The 20,976-nt window shown below is 32.2% G+C and overlaps 1 protein-coding gene across 2 annotated transcripts in view; it reads left to right on the top strand.

Moving 5' to 3' along the window:
• The first annotated feature begins 17,628 nt into the window (after positions 1 to 17,628).
• Galphas (G protein alpha s subunit) overlaps positions 17,629 to 20,976 on the top strand; it is a 72,804-nt gene continuing 69,456 nt past the window's right edge. The window contains exon 1 of one of the 2 annotated variants that reach the window (XM_072541266.1): positions 17,629 to 18,247. Coding sequence is in view for 1 of the 2 variants with exons in the window: in XM_072541265.1 (XP_072397366.1) it covers positions 18,217 to 18,251 (35 nt within the window). In the remaining variant the exon portion in view is untranslated. Of the gene's footprint in view, positions 18,252 to 20,976 lie in introns of both variants that reach the window. The other variant, XM_072541265.1, reaches the window with a different exon arrangement.

The following is a 20,976-nucleotide window of genomic DNA, read 5'->3' as shown; positions in this document are numbered from 1 at the left end:
AGACGAAACTCCTGGCTAAAGAATCTACGGGAATGGTATAGCTGTAGCAGCAACGAATTGTTTCGGTCAGCAGTTTCGAAAATACGTATAGCCCTGATGATCGCCAACCTTCGGAACGAAGATGGCACTTGAAGAAGAAGAGGAAATTGTTTGTTAATAAACCCTATACTAACAGTTGACTGACTATTTAGTGCAGCTTCCATCAGATTGGTACCAATGTCCCAATATAATACTTGGTTTGTCAATATCACTTTCAATTAATGTTATAGCTGCTCACTCAATTTGTTATTATCTAGTGTCATTTATTGTGTTTAAGTTGTTTATTGATTGTTTTATGTTATTCTAGCTTTTTGTTGTTAACACAAATAAAAATAACTCACTGGGGCAAATATTGTAAGCCTTGAAAGCGGTAGCAAAAAAAAAAATTACCATCCTTATTAAATAAAAACTATCTAAGATTGTGAGTATTGACTCATTTCCCATTTACTAGAAATATTAGTTTTTTGTTTGTAGTTATAAATAACCAAGGCAGCGCTTAGGTGTTTTTAAAATAAAAAACCACTAGTGGAATACATCTCTGTATTTCAGCAGAGCGTTTTGCAGTCACTGTGCAAGAGAAATTAATATGAGGGGTTTCGAACTCAAGCGGATCAAGCACAAGTAGCTAAGCATCCATAAGACCTGTTAATCCCTAAGGTGGACTCTAGTCTATGCGTGAATACCAAGGGGGACTCGATAACCTGGCGGAACATAGCAGTGTCACACTGGTATGGGTTCTAGGTCACCGGGAAATAAATGCCAATAAAAGAGTTGAGGGATTTGCCGGAAGAGTATCAACTACAGAATACTTGGGTCCAAAGTGCCACTGATGACGTATTGTTAATTGGAAATACTGAAGGAGATTTAAGACAAAGACTGGATTAATGGAGACAAATTCTTGAAGAAAAACATTTCAAACTAAAAATAGCGACAAAAACAGAGTATCTAGAATGTTGTTTTATCTAGAATCTAGATGAAGTTGCTACTATAAATTGAAATATAACTTTGAATGGTGAGATTATGATGAAAAGTAATAGTTTTCATTATGTAGGATCGGTATTACAGATTCATGAGGAAAGAGGATGCTTGCAGTAGAAGTAAGGTAGGATGGATGAAATCTAAGCAGCCTAGTGGTGTTTGGGTTGCCATCAAACCATCTATAATGTTAGGAACTTAATGTTGGGCAGTTTAAAAGAAAGAAGAACAAATAATTCATGTAGCGGTAATAACAATTTTCAAGTTTCAAGTTCATCGATGGTAATCACAATCACCCATACTAAAAATTGATGAGTTACAAGTTTCTGGAAGAAGTAGGAAAGGAAGACCAAAGAAGACTTTAAAGAAGATGCTTATTATTCATGATACAAATTTGAAAGTCAAATATAACAAAACTATAAAAAAATCTGACTTTTTATTATATTAAATTATTTCCTAAATATTTATTAAACAATAATCATTTTTTATGAGATAATTAAGTACAACATTTGGACAAGCTGTCAAATTATTGGGGAACAACCATATGTCTTCAAACATCATAGAGATATATATATTAGTAGAATATATACTTATATTTGCTGCTACTCCCAGCATAATTAGGCAATTGGCGATTAAAATTAAGAGGGATACAAATAGTTTGATAAATAAAAAGCAATAAAAAACTGATGAAATCTGCAGTAAAATTAAAACGAAATTTGTTAGCACAAGTTTTAATCACCAGAAAATCTACAATGCAACATGGAAATCTCCAAATAAAATATTAAAAAGTACTTAGGCCGATTGGAGAAGCTTCAGAGGAGCAGATGCCAACGGCGACCATACACTAATGATAGCCAAACTTGCAGAAGACCTGCCAAAAACAAGCACTGTATAAGAAGACAAGAGGTATAGAGAGGCAACAAATAGGTTAAGAGACTAGATACCTCGGTTGTAGCAGATATAGAAGAAAAATCACAGAAGCAAGATTTATAGCAAAAGTAAAAGCAAAGAAACACCAAGATTTGCTTGATGCAAAGTGTAAGAATGTATTGGGGAAAAGAAACAAAGAAAAATGGAAAAATACACAGGACACCAGATACAATAGAAGATAATAAAGCTACACAAAGGGAACTAAAACAGATATGTTGGAAGGAAAATGAATAGAAAAATCAATACAAGAAGTAAAAAATCCAGAGAAATACCAAGATTAAAACAAACTACTGCATAATTAAAGAAGTTTTACTGTTGGGAAAAAAATTGGGAGAGGGAATACTTCAAATAGATATTAAATACAGATAAACACGTTGAACTAGAGAAAACCAGCAATAACAAGACAAAGACAGAAAAGTTTGAAGAAACAGCACTACATGAAATCAACAGAAGAAATAAGAGAACTACAAAAAACAACACTATGGAATCAGCAAACAAATCGAATGCCCGAGAGTAGTATAAAATAGCAAGAGATACCCAAGGAATAACCGGAAGCATACAATAGTAAGAAACTTTATATAAATAATAATAAAATAATAACAATATTGTGTTAAAAATTAGACAGATTAATAAATAATCATTAGTATCAACTATAAATTAAATTAATTATTTTTGCTTAAAAAATCCCAAAATATTCACTAAATTACATAATGTCAAATCGGTTTTCAGAACCATCTTTTTTTAGTAATCTGCCCACAGATGTCCGGCTTTGGAGTGGTGCTAATATTTAAAATTCAATCCAATTTTAAGAAACAGTAGATTAAAATAAATATAAATTTTCTTTCTTTTCATTTTTTTGCGTGTGTAAATTCAATTTTGTATAGAATTTTGACCAATTTTCTAACGACATGATGTCCGAACCTGTCAAAAAATCCATGGTAATGCGAATTTGAAACTTTATTTAAAATTTATAATAAAGTAAATTTTCAGCAATAAATAATAATTAATATGAAAATAATAGGAAGTTTATAATAATATGTAGACTACAATAAACAATTTCAATGACTTACCTTTTAGAAAATCAGAAGTATATTTGAATATGACAAATTGCTCACCATTAATGCCATTTTGTTACAGTTTTCTCTTTTATAATTCGAAATAAAATAATTATGAAAAATCCACTTCACATTATTGACTTATCGGTACGTGTACTACATTTTTATATTTTAAAATAAGCGGGATGATTTCGAATTTAAAATAATATCGCAAAAAGCCGGTCCGAATGCGTGGAAAGGAAACTGTAACCACTTTATCCTGCTCCTACCTTGTGCAAAGAACGAATGCAGCTTTTGTGCTCAAACGCGCAAGCGCAGAAGGAATGACCAAAGCTTACAATAGGAATAATCTTAATGTTAATAATAATAAAATAATAAAAATATTGTATTAAAAATTAAACAGATCAATAAATAATCATTAGTATCAACTATTAATTAAATTAAACATTTTTGCTTAAAAAATCGCATAAAATTCTCTAAATTTCATATGTCAGAACCATCTTTTTTTATTAATCTGCCCACAGATGGCCGGCTTTGGAGTGGTGCTAATATTTAAAATTCAATTCAATTTTAAGAAATAGTAGATTAAAATAAATAGAAATTTTCTCTCTTTTCATTTTTTGCGTGTGTAAATTCAATTTTGTATAGAATTTTGACTTACAATTTTCTAACGACTTGATGTCCGAACCTGTCAACAAATCCATGGTAATGCGAATTTGAAACTTTATTTGAAATTTATAATAAAGTAAATTTTTAACAATAAATAATAATTAATATGAAAATAATAGGAAGTTTATAATAATAGGTAGACTACAATAAACAATTTCAATGACTTACCTTTTAGAAAATCAGAAGTATATTTGAATATGACAAATTGCCCACCATTAATGCCATTTTGTTACAGTTTTCTCTTTTATAATTCGAAATAAAATAATTATGAAAAAACCACTTCACATTATTGACTTATCGGTACGTGTACTACATTTTTATATTTTAAAATAAGCGGGATGATTTCGAATTTAAAATAATATCGCAAAAAGCCGGTCCGAATCGCGGAAAGGAAACTGTAACCACTTTATCCAGCTCCTAGTTTGTGCAAAGAACGAATGCAGCGTTTGTGCTCAAAAGCGCATGCGCACAAGGAATAACCAAAGCCTACAATAGAAATAATCTTAATGTTAATAATAATAAAATAATAAAAATATTGTATTAAAAATTAAACAGATCAATAAATAATCATTAGTATCAACTATTACTGAAATTATTAAATATTTTTGCTTAAGAAATCGCATAATATTCACTAAATTTCATATGTCAAATTGATTTTCAGAACCATCTTTTTTTAGTAACCTGCCCACAGATGTCCGGCTTTGGAGTGGTGCAAATATTTAAAATTCAATCCAATTTTAAGAAATTGTAGATTAAAATAAATACAAATTTTCTCTTTTTATTTTTTTGAATGTGTAAATTCAATTCTGTATAGAATTTTGACTTAAAACATACAATTTTCTAACGACATGATGTCCGAACCTGTCAAAAAATCCATGATAATGCGAATTTGAAACTTTATTTGAAATTTATAAAGTAAATTTTCACCAATAAATAATAATTAATATGAAAATAATAGAAAGTTTATAATAATATGTAGAATGCAATAACCAATAAACAATTTCGATGACTTACCTTTTAGAAAATCAGAAGTAGGTATATTTGAATATGACAAATTTTTCATCATCATCATCAATGGCGCTACAACTCTTCATGAGTCTTTGCCGCGTTTATTATTGCCTTCCATGTTTGTCGGTCCTGTGCCAGTAATTCCCATTGTCGCACTCCTATGTTCTCTAGATCTTCTTTGACTGCATCTTTCCACCTTTTTCTAGGCCGCCCTACAGACCTTCTTCCCTCTGGACTTTCCCAGAACACATTATTTATAAGGCGATTGTCATTACTGCGTATCGCATGTCCTGCCCATCTGAGTCTATTGGCCTTTATATATCTGACTAGATTATCTTTTCCGAATAGGGACTCTAGCTCGTTATTGTATCTGCCCCTCCATTCGTTTGTCACGTTGTCTCTGCAAGGGCCATATATCATTCGAAGAATTTTACGTTCCCACACCAGCAATTTATTTATTTCTCTTTTTGTTAGCGTCCATGTTTCGCTTCCATACGCGACTGCTGGTCGTATTATGGTCTTATATATCCGGATTTTTGTATCTCGTGAAAGAAGTTTTGACTTCATTAGATGTTGCATTGCAAAGAAAGATCTGTTTCCTGCCATTATTCTCGTTTCAATATCTCGCTCTAATTTGTTGTCATTTGTGATTGTTGCTCCTAGATATTTAAATTCTTTAACCACTTCGAAGTTGTGATCATTTATATGTTTTGCCTTATTCGTCTTCGTTCTTGTTTTGAGACGACCATGTATTTTGTTTTGTCTTCATTTATTTTTAGACCGATGTTTAATGCAGCTTCTTCAAAGCTCGAGAAAATATCCTTAATTTCTAATGTTGATTGTGCTACTGCGTCTACGTCATCGGCAAAGGCGAGTATGCTCCTCGAGCAGTTATGTCTGGTTTGATTTTTGGATATATTTTTCGCATGACATATTCTAAGGACAGGTTAAACAACAATGGGGACAACGGATCTCCCTGTCTCAGTTCAGAATTTACGCAGAAAGCATTTGATATTTTCCCCCCTATTCTAACTTGTGCAAAAGACTTACTTACACACATTTGTGTTATTGCAGCTAGTTTCTTGGGTACGCCGAGCTCGATCATTGCCTTCCATAATGTTGCACGATTAATAGAATCATAAGCCTCTTTGAAGTCTATAAAAATCTGATGCACGTCGTGATTGTATTCCCAATACTTTTCAAGCATTTGTCTTATTGTAAATATTTGATCAATAGTCGATCTGCCAGGCCTGAAACCACACTGGTAGTCACCAACTATTTCTTCGGCGTATGGTACTAATCTTTTTAATTATATCGAAGCCAATATTTTATATGTAGTGTTGATTAGTGAGATTCCTCTGTAATTCATGCATGCTTCCTTTTTTCCTTTCTTGTGTATTGGTACAATAATACTACCACACCATTCTTTCGGCATTATTTCTTGTTGCCAGGCCATTTCTATTAATTGATGGATTTTACTTATGAGTTCATGACCGCCTGTTTTAATTAGCTCGGCATCAATATTGTCCAGACCAGGGGATTTATCGTTTTTAAGCGTTTTTATGGCATGCGTAATTTCTTCCATACTTGGTGTAGGTATTTCTAATTCGACCGTTTGATACTCATGTTCTCCATTGTTTCCACCATTTTCATTACTTTCATCAGTGAAATTTTGGATATTTAGGAGCTCTTCAAAGTATTCAGCCCATATTTCTATTATTTTGTTTTCAGCAGCCAGCATTTCTTCATTTTTATCTCTTACGAAGTTGGGTGTGCTTATGTAGGAGCCTCTCTTATGTTTTCTTACTTCTCTGTAGAAATTTTTATTTTGATTTCGTCTGTGTTCTCCTTCTACTGTTTCAATTAATATGACAAATTGGTGACCATTAATGCCATTTTGTTACAGTTTTCTCTTTTATAATTCGAAATAAGATGATTATGAAAAAACCACGGCACATTATTAACTTACCGGTACGTGTACTAACTTTTTATATTTTAAAATAACCTGGATGATTTCGAATTTTAAATAATATCGCAAAAAGCCGGTCCGAATCGAGGAAAGGAAACTGTAACCACTTTATCCTATAGATACAGTCATGCCATAAGTTAGTTAAAAAACTATCCGTAAGGGGTGCTTACGTCGAGGTTTGGTATTAAATCATAACCTCATTGACCTCATATTATTCCTTAGATTTAGATACACATTTCAATACATTTTTGCGGATTTTCAGCCATAGTTTCACAATGTTTAAAATTTAAATTAACGCGACATTTATCCTACAGCATTTCTCTAAAGAATACTGTGGTGTGGAAATAGATAAACTTGCATTTATCTGTTTCAATAAAATTTTAAGAAGTCTCAGTGTATATTTATTTTATCTAAACAAAATGCTTACCATGTACAAAATAGTGTGCTTTATAACTTCGTGTTATTTTTAGTTTTTGAGATGCAAATACCAATAAGAGGATCTTAAACAACTAAACAACATTCAAGTGGCTTGTAACAAAATTTGGTAAACATTTTTCAACTTTGCAATAATATAATCTGTCTATATTTTTTTAAATTTGAACTATAACTGTAAGCAAGTAAATAAACCTCCTTTTAGCTATCCACGTTCTAGGTACCTACATAATTTTAAAAAAGCTTTAACAAAAAGATCCACATCAGTGTTTCACATATTTTTGAAACATTGGTGAATGTTTATCCAGATATATGTAACTGCTTTGCTTTGTCAATAAATAACTATTTTTTTTTATTTTTTTTTCTTATATAAAAATTAAATCTTGTTTAAGTTTTACATTTTCCAAGTATAAAGCAACTTATAGTTGATAAATAGTAACAAGTCACAAATATTATAATATGTAAAACTAATAAAAAAAATAAATTTTGTCCCACCAGGAATTCAATTGATCAATATAGGTATATCTATAGATAGGAAAATAATTTTTACAAAGTGTTACTTATTCTATTTTTAAAATTACAAATCATAAAACAGTTATAAATTATTTCATTCAGATATGGGAATAATTTAGAAGGAATTCTATCTTTCAGTATGTTATGTTTTTTTGCCAGTCCCATAATATTTTCAACAATGATTCTACGATTGACAATGGCGTTTGTTTTTAATATTTCTTCTTCTGTTAACTAAGCCCATTTTTTAAATAGAGGTATATTTAAATGTATTTCCTTTTCATCTAAAAGGCCTGATATATCAAAACCCCTGTCAACTAACATAAATTCTCCTTCTTTAATAAGTCCTAAAGTTCCGCATTCTACTGTAGTTTTTCTATCTGAAATACTGCCTCCGTAAACATCAGATAGATATAATTTCACCTTATTCCGAGTCTTATACATATTTATAATATGTAAAATATGTTGCCTGTTGTATATGTAATAGGATCATTACTTCGGTCTATTAGAATTTTGGTACACTCCAGAATAATTTTGTACTGGTCTTCTGAATTTCTTCCAATGTTCCAAAAGTTTTTTAAGCAAGTGTAAAGATGCTTTATGTCTACTGCAAAAATTGGTTTAATGTAGAATAAAACAAATTAAGTCTATATTTCATAAGCCTTATTAACAGTTAATTCTGTTCAAACTCTTCAACAAAAAATGTAAATAATTTTCTTGAAAAACCAGTAAAATGTTTTAACTGTATTTCTGACAAAAATTCATAATAAATTAATTGACTTCTATTCCATGTTATCACGGTTTGATACATGTTTTTGAATTCTCTCATTTTCATTAGCAGGTGTCTCGGTTGAACCACACTTTTGTGTATCATTCTTAACTGTAATGATTCTGTTTCTGTTTACTCTTTTTGTTTGTGTGGCGACCATACTGCTACACAAAATCTTTTTCTATATCCCTCACTTCTCCCATAGTCCTTCACTGGAGCCTCCAACTATCTTTTTGGTAAATTTATAAGAAGGTACCTACTGCATATTTTATAAGGATCCTCCATTGTCCTAGAAAAACAAGATAATGACAATGCAAGAAATTTGGATAAGTATTTTTTAACTATCCCAAACTTGTAAAGGTATAATTTTCATCTGAAAAGAGCCTGAAACAGATTTTTGTGTGCTTGCTGATACTTTTTTCAGACCTGATAGCGATCAACCATCATTTTTTTAAAGCTTTATTCAAGGGGAAGTTATGAAATTTAACATTGTCAGTTTTATTGGAAACTGAATTGCATTGCGGCAAAAAATTGCAAAACAAGTACCAAACAACGTAAATAAATGGCAGAATAAATCGAGAAATACAAAAATAAAACTGTACAAAATAATAACACGCCCAGTCCTAACATATGGGTCAGAGACCTGGACTCTAATAAAAAGTAATAAAAACATGTTAGGATGTTTCGAAAGAAAAGTACTAAGACGAATCTATGGAGCAGTGAATGACAATGGAGTGTGAAGAAGACGATACACTTTGAACTTCATAGAATACACTAGGAACCAGATATCGTAAGACGTATTAAGATAGGACGTTTGAGGAGGACAGGGTATATAATGCGGATGGAACAAAATGACCCCGTTAGAAAAACTCTCCTTGATAGACCTATTGGTCAGAGAAGAAGAGGAAGACCCAGAACAAGGTTCTTTGATAACATCGATGAAGACATGAGAAATATGGGAATACGTGATTTTCGGAGGAAGGCGATGGATAGGGACGACTGGAAAGAAATTCTTGAGGAGGCGAATTTTACCTGTTAGAGGTTAAAAAAGTGTAAAATAGTTTGGTAAGTATTGTTAATTATATATAGATTGTAATAGTTTGAATTTCGTTAAAAAAAAACGGTGTTTTTGTTAAACTAAACATCATTGAAAGGTATCTTGTGGAGACATAACCTCTTACATTAAGATCCAAATATTTAATTTTTTTTGCAAATCAAACCAGTTATCATTATTACATCTTGCAAAACTGATAAACAATAACTGAGTTTTAAAATTGATCGCATTGCTTATATATAGTTATGCCCGCAGAGTTGTTATAAATTCATACAGGGTGTCCCAATTATGTCCATGCAACATTATTGTGAGTGAGGCGTATCCACGGTCCATATTTATTAGAAAAACTTACAGAAACATTATTGTTACAGAAAAATGGCTAAAAAACGTCTCAACTGGAATCTTCTAGAAATAGTGGGTTCTATTACTCGGACTATGAAGGAGATTCCGATGCCAAGGATACTCTGGTGCTGGGCGGTTCTTCTTCTTCAAGATCAAGTAACTTCATTCTTCCCTAGCAATCCTAAAAAGGCTAGAAAAAATATGTTTACATTTACATACAGTTCCTCATTCTCATCGAGTAGCGAAGAGAAAGGAACAATAAACAATAATTCATCGAAATCAACTAATAATGTTCAAGATCACATGAGTTTAGATGAAGAAATAGTAAATAATACATATGTATAAGAATTTATATGGTCAAAAAAATGTTCAAGCTCCCTTAAGTTTTGAGAATTTTGAGTTCAAGGAAAGTATTAGAAAGCCTAATAATTGTGGTGACATACACGCTACTTCTCCTAAGACATACTTTAACATTTTTTTTTTGATAAGGATTTGTGTGATCAAATTATCGTACAATCCAATTTATATGCCGAACAAAAAAATGTTTCGTTGGAGCTAGATAGCGCAGAAATTGATGCTTTTGTAGGAGTTCTTATAATAATGGGGTTCCATTCTTTACCTAGTCCGAAAAGTCCGAATAGCTATGATGATTGCCGACCTTCGCCGCGGAGATGGCACTTGAAGAAGAAGAAGATTCTTTACCTACATTAAAACCGTATTGGTCTAACGATATTAATTTTCGAGTAAACCGAATCACTGATATCTTCACGGTGAAACGTTTCCTCCAAGTCTTGAGATATTTACATATAAACGACAACACGAAAATGCCTCCATGTGAAAGTCCGGATTTTGACAAACTTTTTAAAATTAGGCCTCTTATAAACAACCTAAAAGCTAAGTTTTTGTCTGCTTTTACACCATCTAGTAATCTCTCAATAGATGAAAGTATGATCGGTTTTAAAGGAAGATTGTCACTGAAGCAAATATGCCTATGAATCCTATCAAAAGAGGCTTCAAGATATGAGCTATTGCTTGTTTCGAAACTGGTTATTTATTAGATTTCGAGCTCTACGAGGGCAAAAAAACTAGGGATACTGGTAATATGTTGGGAGAAAGTATCATCCTAAATTTGAGCAAACCATTTGCGAAAAAAGGTTATTGCCTTTACTTTGATAACTTTTTTTCAATAATTTTGATATTTAAGAAACTTATGAAGAAACTATTTGCTTGTGGTACAATCCGTAACATGTGGTAACGTGCATAATATTCAAGATATGTCATGTATTCGTACCAATAAAAGAGGGCAATCGGAAAAAGTTCTTTGTGCTATGACCGGACTACAACAGATATATGGGCGGCGTGGATCAGTTTGATCAATTACATTCCAAGTATATAATAACTTGGAAGTCCAGGAGGTGGTGGATGAAAATTTTTTATTACCTGATTGATGCGGCAATTGTGTGTGCACATTTTAAACAAAGAAGATATGAGAAATAAGAAAAATAATCAGAAGCCCATAATGTGTCATTATCAGTTCAGAAGTGATCTGGCAGATTCTATTATTTCAACATTTACGTATCGTAAACGCACAGGACCCCAGAGAAATTCGAACCAATTTGACAATACAGGACACCTTACCGTAAAGGGAACGTACAGAAGATGTGCAAGGTGTAGCAAAAATAAAAAATAAACTAGGTCAAACATAATCTGTAAAAAATGTAACGTTGCTTTATGCAAAACTTGCTTTGAATCATACCATAAAAATTAATATTTTGATTTCTATAATTATTGTTAGGTAATAAATAAGTTGTAAATAGTAAAATACTTGTATATTTCACTTTTTAAAATAAAACATAAGAAAAATATAATGGTATCTATATTTACCAGTGATCCTTCTGCACTTAGTTGTCATCCTAAAGAAACCCTGGAAGCTATATTTACCAGTCATTTTTTGCGTAAATTTGGAAAAAAAACATTCGGGGATTTTTTTAAATATTTTTCCCATAAATCTAAGGCCACATTGAATGTGCACTAAGAGCTGTAATTAAAAAACCAAGGAAAAAAGTTTTGCTAAAGGGTTAACGCTGAAATGGAACTGGACAGGACATGTTACCAGAGTCAGAGATGGAAGCTGGACCAAGAAAATTTTAGAATGGAGACCTAGACACGATGACTATTGTAATCGAGGACGTCCTCTAACAAGGTGGTTGGACGACATCAAGCGCATCCTGCACAACTGAATGCTCAAGATCGGACGCGATGGACTTATTTGCGGGAGGCCTATGTTCAGCAGTGGAACTGAAACGGCTAATGATGAAGTAATGATGAACGGTGGTTTTCACCCCCGTTAGGCCATTTAAAAAGAGTTTTTAAAAGAATTAGTTGGTTCCAAGATTATCTCCTCATTTGTGTTCTAACACTAGTTGTGTGTGTAAGTAATGTTCTTACTGGTTTACTTATACTTTACTCGTGGCTTTACACGGCATATTTTTTTTGCCTTTTATCACATGCCAATTGTCGTTTCTTCTTGTCATATATATCTTCTTCAGTGCGGTCTCTTTTTTCCATTGCCGTTTTTATTTGTCCGTCCCATTGTAATCTAGGACGTCTACTTTTCTTCCTTCTACTTAGTTTTCATTTCCAAGTTTTCAGTAGTATTCTTATCTCGTCTATGCTTCGCTTATGTCCATACCAGAGTAGCTTTCACTTTTCTATTTGTTTGTTTTATTGAGTTGTTATTTACCTCCAGGTCTCCCGCAGGGTTTCCAATATCCATGTATTGTGTTTTATCATAAATAATTTTCAAACACCAGCTTCCAAATTATTCTTCCAGCTTTCTTATTATGTACACGATGACGTCTTTGTCTTCTACTAAAATTATTTGATCATCGGAAAACAAAAGGCTATGAATAGATATAGTTTTTACTATATATATAGTAGTCAGTTTTTACTCCCATCTATCCACATTTCCTATTCCAGTTTTTTAGCGTTTCATCTATATAAAGTTTACATAAGGTTGGTAATAGTCAGCATCATTCGAAGTTCTTTATCGACTTGTCGATCCTTGTCGAAGTTCTGAGCAGTTTTGTCCGACTTTTATTCTACATTCATTGTGTTATCTACTCCGTGATTTTCCATTGCTTTCCAAAGGTTGTTGAATGGGACACGTAATGTGCATTTCAACGTTGAATGCTATTGTTTTTTTCTATGAGCTGTTTTATAGAAAATATATTATCAGTATAAAATCACTCTATTCTTTTTAAGTTCGCAGCCGTTTCTCCGTCCTTTCTTTAACGATTTTCCCATACAACCTACCCACAGAAAATGTGACGAATATTCCGTTATAATTATTGGGGTTATTTTTGTTTTCCTTTTTGTGTATTTTGACTCTCTGGGAAATGGGCTACTCTAAAGTAGCCCATTTTCCATTCATTCGGTATTTTTCCATCAAATAAAATATTTGTTTTAATTCTTGAATTAAGGCCGAAGGGGCGTGTTGTAGCAGTTCTACAGGTATGTCTCCAGGGCCAGTTGTTCTATTATTTTTCATCCTTTATAGCACATCTTACTGGTTTACTGTCACTAATTTTTAACTTATTACTACATATTAGATCATCAGATTTTTTTAGTGCTAAAAGATTATACAGCAAATAATTACTATTATATCTATGTGGTATGTACTTTCAATATGAACAACCCCCGTCCTACATATGTAATGACTAAAAGATGGCAAAACTTCTGGACCTGACAATGCATATGCTGACCTCATAAAGCTATTTAACACCGACGGTACTTAACGACTAACAAAAATATTCAAGACATATATTTAAATGGAGTAATACCACGATCATGGCTGGAGTCAACGTTTATTGCTCTACTAAAGAAAGTAAAATCCGTATACTGCAATGATTTCTGGACCATCAGCTTAATAAGCCACATTCTAAAGTTATTTCTAAAAATCATACATCAAGGGATATATAGACTATGCGTAGAAAAAATCAGCCGTACACAGTTTGGTTTTTGGAACGCAGCGGGTACGAGAGAGGCTCTCCTTAGCATACAAGTGCTATTTCAACGATGTAGAGATGTAAATTGCGATATTTATGCATGCTTAATTGATCACCATAAAGCGTTCGATACGGTAAAACACGACAAGTTGATGGAGATATTAACTAATATTGGAATAAATACCTGTGATCTAAGAATTATTAGCAATCTTTACTGGAATCAAACATCGTCTATCCGTACAGAGGCAGGAGAATCCGATGATATCAAAATTAAATGTGGGGTCCGACAGGGATGTATACTATCACCCTTGCTGTTTAACAGATACTCTGAGGAAATCTTTCAAGAAGCAGTAGAGGATGTTGAAGCCGGAATTCGAATTAACTGAGAATTTTTCAATAACATCAGACACGCGGATGATACGGTGGTATTCGCTGATAGTTATGAAGTCCTCCAGGAATTAATGAATAGAATCAAAAAATTGAGTCAGAGATATGGACTTTCACTGAACATTAAGAAAACAAATCGTATGATGATCTCTAAGAAGGAACAGCAAATTGAAAGAATCAGTGTGAATGGTCAACTAATAGAAACAGTAAAAACATACACCTACCTTGGTACGAACGTCAATGAAAATTGGGACCATTCCCTAGAAATAAAATGTAGGATAGAGAAAGCAAGATCTGCATTTCAAAAAATGGCTAAGCTATTCAAATGCCACGATTTATCAGTACCCATAAAAATCAGGTTACTACGATGTTATATCTTTTCTTTACTGTTGTACCTAAGGAGTTGAACTCTCACAGACGCTACCTCCAAGAAAATTGAGGCTTTCGAAATGTGGCTTTATCGTCGAATCCTGAAGATATCCTATACCGACCACGTTACTAACCAGAACGTTTTATTGAGAATGCAAAAAGAAAAAAGAGTTATTAACCACAATTCTTCTTCTTCTTCTTCAGGTACCATCTCCGCTACGGAGGTTGGCAATCATCATAGCTATTTTAATTTTTGAGGCAGTAGCTCTAAATAGCTGTTTTGAGCTGCATCCAAACCATTCTCTCATGTTATTAAGCCATGAAATTCGTCTTCTCTTCCGATGCTTCTGCCCTCTATCTTTCCTTGCATTATGAGCCGCAGGATGCTATACTTCTCGCCCCGCATCACATGTCCGAGATACTGTAGCTTTCTTTCTTTAATTGTAAGTTCAACGTCCTTCTCTTTACCTATTCTTCTCAGTACTTCATTGTTCGTATCTCTATCTTCCCAGGAAACCCTCATAATTCCTCTATAGGTCCACATTTTCAAGGCGTTAAGTCGTCTCATTGTGTCTAGATTTAACGTCCTTGATTCCATTCCATAGTATAGTACACTGTATACGTAACATTTTGTTAGGCGTACTTTAAGAGCTAATGTTAAATCTTTACCACATAGGGCCTTTTTCATTTTCATAAAATTAGAACGTGCTTTTTCGATTCTGACTTTGATTTCTGCAGTGTAGTCATTATTTTCTGTTATAAGTGTTCCTAGGTAAGTATACTTTTTCACTCTTTCGATCTGCTAGCCCTCTACTAACAAGATTTCGTTAGTATTATGGTTGTTTTTACAAATTTTCATAAACTTCGTCTTTTTGATATTGAGCGAGAGTCCGTACTCCCTAGTACACATTACTATTTTACTTATGAGTCTTTCCAGATGTTCTAAACTATCGGCTATTATTACTGTATCATCTGCATATCTGATATTGTTAACTAAGACTCCATTTACTCTTATGCCGACTGTTTCATCTTCCAGAGTTTCTCGAATTATCTCTTCAGAATAAGCCTTAAATAATAGAGGTGATAGCCTTGCCTGACTCCTCTCTTTATTTCCATTTCTTCAGATGTCTCTTTTTCAATTCGTACTATTGCTCGCTGATTGTAATAAAGGTTTGTTATTACCCTTAAATCTCTTTCATCTAGGTTTTTATTTTTTAGAATTTCCACGAGTCGGTCAGTTTTACTTTATCATATGCTTTATTGTAGTCTATAAAACAGACGTAAAGATGACGGTTAACATCCAAACATCTCTGCGTCAGCACGTTGAAGGAGAATAGTGCCTCTCTGGTACCCATACCATTGCGGAAACCATATTGTGTCTCACTAACATCCAGCTCCAGTTTAGAGTGAATTCTGGCGTGGATAATTTTCAACAGAATTTTCAAGGTATGTGACATTAAGCTTATGGTTCGATAGTCACTGCACTCTTTGGCATTCACTTTCTTTGGCAAACACACAAATGCTGATGGCAACATTTCTCTAGGGATGATTCACGTAGTATAGATAGCGTTGAAAAATTCTATTATTATGTCCAGGTTTTCTGGTTGACCAACTTTAACAGCTCGCTTGGTAATTCATCTGTGCCAGCAGATTTATTGGTTTTCATTGAGTTTAATGCCTGACTAACCTCTGATTTGGTTATCTCTGCGCCTACATCTCCCGTTTGGCCATCTACAGATATACTAGCTTCTCTCTGGTCATGAAATAATTCCTCGATGTACTCTGTCCATCGTCGCAGTTTTTGTTCTGTCTCCAATATAATATTTCCATTTTTGTCGAGCAATATATTCGAGGTTCTTCTACTTCCTACTCCGGCTAGTTCTTTGATTTTTTTATGTAGACTAAAGTCTAAATATCTGTTTTGCAGTTCTTCTATTTCTTTACATTTTTTAGAGAAGTAGGTTTCTTTAGCCTCCCTAATTTTTCTTCTTATTTGGTTTTGAAGCTGTTTAAAGCGGATCGTATTGATGGTTTTGTTTTTTCTCCTTTCATTAATCGACTCTAGAATTTCTTCGGTCATCCACTCTTTTTTCTTACATTTGGTTGTCGTAAGTACTTTCTTACTTGGCTCCAATATAGAGGTTTTGAAGAATTGACACTGCTGCTCTGAGATGCAATTATTTCTTGGGTTTCTTTCTAGATTTGTGTTGATTTCGTGTTTCAGATTTTCTTTTGTTTCTTCTGATTTTAGTTTCTGTATGTTAAGTTTATTGTCGTTGCGGCTTTTTTGCGTCTTTTTAGTTGAAGTTGAAACCTAGCAATAAGAAGACAGAGGATACGTCTGCTCCTGGATATGCCCTTACTGCCTAAATTGAGTTTCGATATTTGTGTTTTATTAGGATGTAGTCAACTTAACCCCAATAAAAACAGCCAAAATCGAATACTTCGGTCATCATGAGAAATAGCGAAAAATATGGATTGCTGCAATTAGTTCTTCAAGGAAAAGTAGATAAAAATCGGGGACCAGGAAGGAGAAGGATTTCCTGGCTGAAAAATCTACGTATGTAGTTCAACACAACAACCACAATTTTTTTTCAGAGCAGCAGTTTGCTTATAAACCCAGATGAATTTTTTGAGATCTTTCTTATAGGTTGTAATGAACGTTAAAATCATCTGCAAAGTTTCTAATTTGGTGATCATTCGTAAATATTGTTTGTTGCAGTTTATATAAATCAGGTCATATTAAAGAGATTAGCATTATCTATCATTCAAAAATAAATAATTTTATAAAAAGTTTAGGTAATAATAATTTAATTATGTTTTCCAGCGTCTCCGTCCCTGGTACCTAATCTATGTGTATCTTTAAATTATACACTTCTATAATACATGCCTATTATTCACTTTTATTACATATTAATACTCTAGTGATAGTATGGGCGTTTTAAAATAAAAACCATATACAGACATTTTACATTTTTATTCCTATGTACCTAAGGATTGTACTAAACGATTAAGAATCGCGATCCTCAATTAATTAATTCCAAGTTCCGTCACTGCTTTGAAGAAACATTTTTGGAAATGTTCTGCGCATAATCATTTAGATGACAGCGCCAGTGGCGCCCCATCTGGCAATACCGAACGAAGTTAATTGTGTACTTCCGAAGTTAATCGTAAAATATTGAAAAAACACTGTTCAATAATCTAAACGCGAAATAATACAATCAGTATAATTAATTACACAATCTTCGTCACTCAACTAAACAGTTTGATCGTTCTAAATGTGCAGTGCAATTTAAGCAAAAGTCGATTTAGTGACAGGGTGTATCGAGTAGTTTTTAGGAAGACCGATAGAGGATTCGCGATTAAACTCTATAAAATATTAGCCAGATTCTATTTTTAAAATATGCTTGTGTAGATTTGTGTTGTATTCTACTAATATATACCTGTCTCAGTAAAGTGGGCTATTTTTGAAAATATTTATGTAAAAATAACTAGTGTCCATGGGCTTGTAAAAATACTGTAGGGAGCCATTTTTTAGTCTACATATTTAATTTTTTCTTTACTCGGGAAATAAGTTAATTCGAACCTTTGGTTAAGTGATTTTTCGAACACTTGTGATAAAAATATGCGAAAATCCATTTTTCACAATGAGAAATGTCTCCTGAGATTGTAATGTTTTCTTCTCCAAGCTATGGAAGTCTATGATTTGGAGCTCCGGGAATAAGTTTTTCGGTAGGTATGTACTTAATTTGTTTTAGGATTATTAAGTGTGCACAAGTTATGAAAATACCAATTTCCTACATTAGAATAACATATTGATTTATTATTTGCAATTACTCGGAGCTTATGAATTAAAAAATTTTAAGCAAATAAGTATCCTTAATAGATGTACATATGAAAACTGCAAAATAAAAGGATTTTTATATATACAATTGAGACAGAGATCATAAATGATTCCTACTTTAAATATATTACTTGTTTAATCCTATATCATTAGAAAAATAATAATTCTTACATGCAAATCTTATTGGATATTATTTAACTAAAATCTAGCCAAAAATTCACTGTTTAATTGTTGACATAGAGATTGAAAAGTATGATTCAGTTTTGACATCACTCTGGACTTATTTTTGATATTTCATCTAAATTTGAATTAATTTTGATGACATGAATTTATTTATGCTCATGTATGTTTTGGAGCCATATTTTAAAACAAAAAGTGCCTCTCATTGTCATCTCAATACATGAATAAAAATTTGTACACTACAGGAAGAAATGTTTACTTTACTAAGACTACAACATCAATAAAATACATTGATTAATGTTTATATATAAATGACTGTTAGATCTGTTTTAAAGGTATATTTATAACTCCCATGTCAGATACTCATTTAGAATGATTCTTTAAATTGTTGTTTCTTCTTTTTCTTTAACCTTTATAATAATGATGATATGACATATCTATAGACATTATTACTGGAATAATGCAATTCAAATGACTACAGAATGTACTATTTTTCTTGCATGAATTGCTACACACACAAATCCTTTTAGATGCTTAACAATTTGCAGTTACTAAAAAATCATAAGATTAACTTAATGTTTCTTCTACAAAGAAACTACATACACTTACTTACATGATTTCTTATTTTTATTTTATCAAAATAAGAAGGTGAGAAATAGCAGTAGAAGAAAATCTATTGGTCATTAAGAGGAATCTATGTACCTAGTTTTAAAACTGCAAGTAGTTTTTTCAAGAAAATGTTTTCATATTTTCAAGAATATGGGAAGCAGAAAAAGACCTAAATTCAAGAGGTTTTTTTTCTTTAGATCAAGAATATGTATTAATTTTTAAGACCCAATGATTTTTTCTTCAAGAAACATAATATTCATAAAAAATTGAAAAGAAGAAGACCTATTGTCCTAATTTCAATAGTGTTTTTCCTTATAATAAGAGGAATCTATTTACTAAATTTTAAGACTGTAGGACTTTTATTTCAAGAAAATGAAGTGGTATAGTAATATGAGAAGCAAAAGAAGACATATTGCTCCAAATTTAATAGTGTTTCTTTCTCATAACAACAGGAAATTAGAAAAATTCTAGAAGTTTCAAGACTATGACTTTTCCCACAAGAGTTATCATTCATAGACAGACAGATTACACAATTTCAATAAGGATCTGTCAGGCCCTTAATAATTACACTTAATGTATAAGTGTATCCAACTAAAATTTCATTATATATAAACTGTATTTTTATATTTATTTATGCTTACAAGAAAAGTTGTCACTATCTAAATGAAATAAGGCAGAACGATTCTGCTACAGAAAAAAAGGAGATAAAACTGACCTAGAAAATTATTGACCCATTAGTCTGTTGAGCTATATGTACAAACTCTTCACAAGAATCATAACAAAGAGACTGGATAAAAAACTAGACTTGTACCAAAACCGAGAGTAACTGGGATTTCAATCAAAGTTTGGCAACAACGACCACCTGTAAATGATAAAACAACTCATTGAAAAATCCATAGAATACAACAGACCTCCCATATTAGTGTTTATAGAATTCTACAAGACTGAGTGGAACCAGGTAGTGTAATTGAGTCATTAAATGATAGTCACATTGATAACCATTATTCCAGATTAGTAGATAATATTTATAGAAATGTGACAAATGCACTAAAGTTATATGAAAACAATAACAAATTAAAAATTCAAAGAGGTATCAGATTGGGTGACACACTATCACCAAAACTTTTTACAACTGCCTTAGATTGTGCTTTTAAAACCCTTAAGTAATTGGGATCATAAACAGATAAGATTCACTAAGGTAAGATTGCACCATCTGAGTTATGTTGATGATGTAATTTTAATAGGAGGTAACCTAGGCAAAATCAACACCATTTTAGAAGATCTGGAAAGAGCCTGTAGAGAAATAGGTTTAAAAATATTCTAAAAACAATGTATGAAGAACCTAGAACAACTAAAATTTAGGAAGACAAGGTAAAACTTGTTGATAAAAACATTTACTTTGGACACGAAATTAGAATAGGTAACGACAACCAAACATGTGAGGTATCAAGAAGAATAGCATATGGATCGGCAGCATATGGCACTCTCAAAATTGTATTTTAAGAAGCCAACATACTGATTAATCTGAAGCAGAAAGTCTTTGATCGGGATGATGTATGATGTATGAGATTTTTGTACATCATATAAAAAGCTTTACCAAAAATGAATAAAAAGGCAATGTCTACAATAATACAAAATTATATGACACTTAATACAAACTTGTTAATATTAATGCTATTTATTGTAAATGGTGTAAAAATTACTCAATATTATTGTAAAACATAGAATAGACATGCCTTGAAAATTCAGAATATGTACAGATTGAGTTTTGTATCATTTCCAAGTATGTGCAACTTGAATTTTGTTGCTGCATGGATTAATTTTTTTC

This window comes from Diabrotica undecimpunctata, chromosome 8 (assembly GCF_040954645.1).
Source record: "Diabrotica undecimpunctata isolate CICGRU chromosome 8, icDiaUnde3, whole genome shotgun sequence".
Classification (NCBI taxonomy): Eukaryota; Metazoa; Arthropoda; class Insecta; order Coleoptera; family Chrysomelidae; genus Diabrotica; species Diabrotica undecimpunctata.
This window is presented reverse-complemented; position numbering and strand designations above follow the sequence as displayed.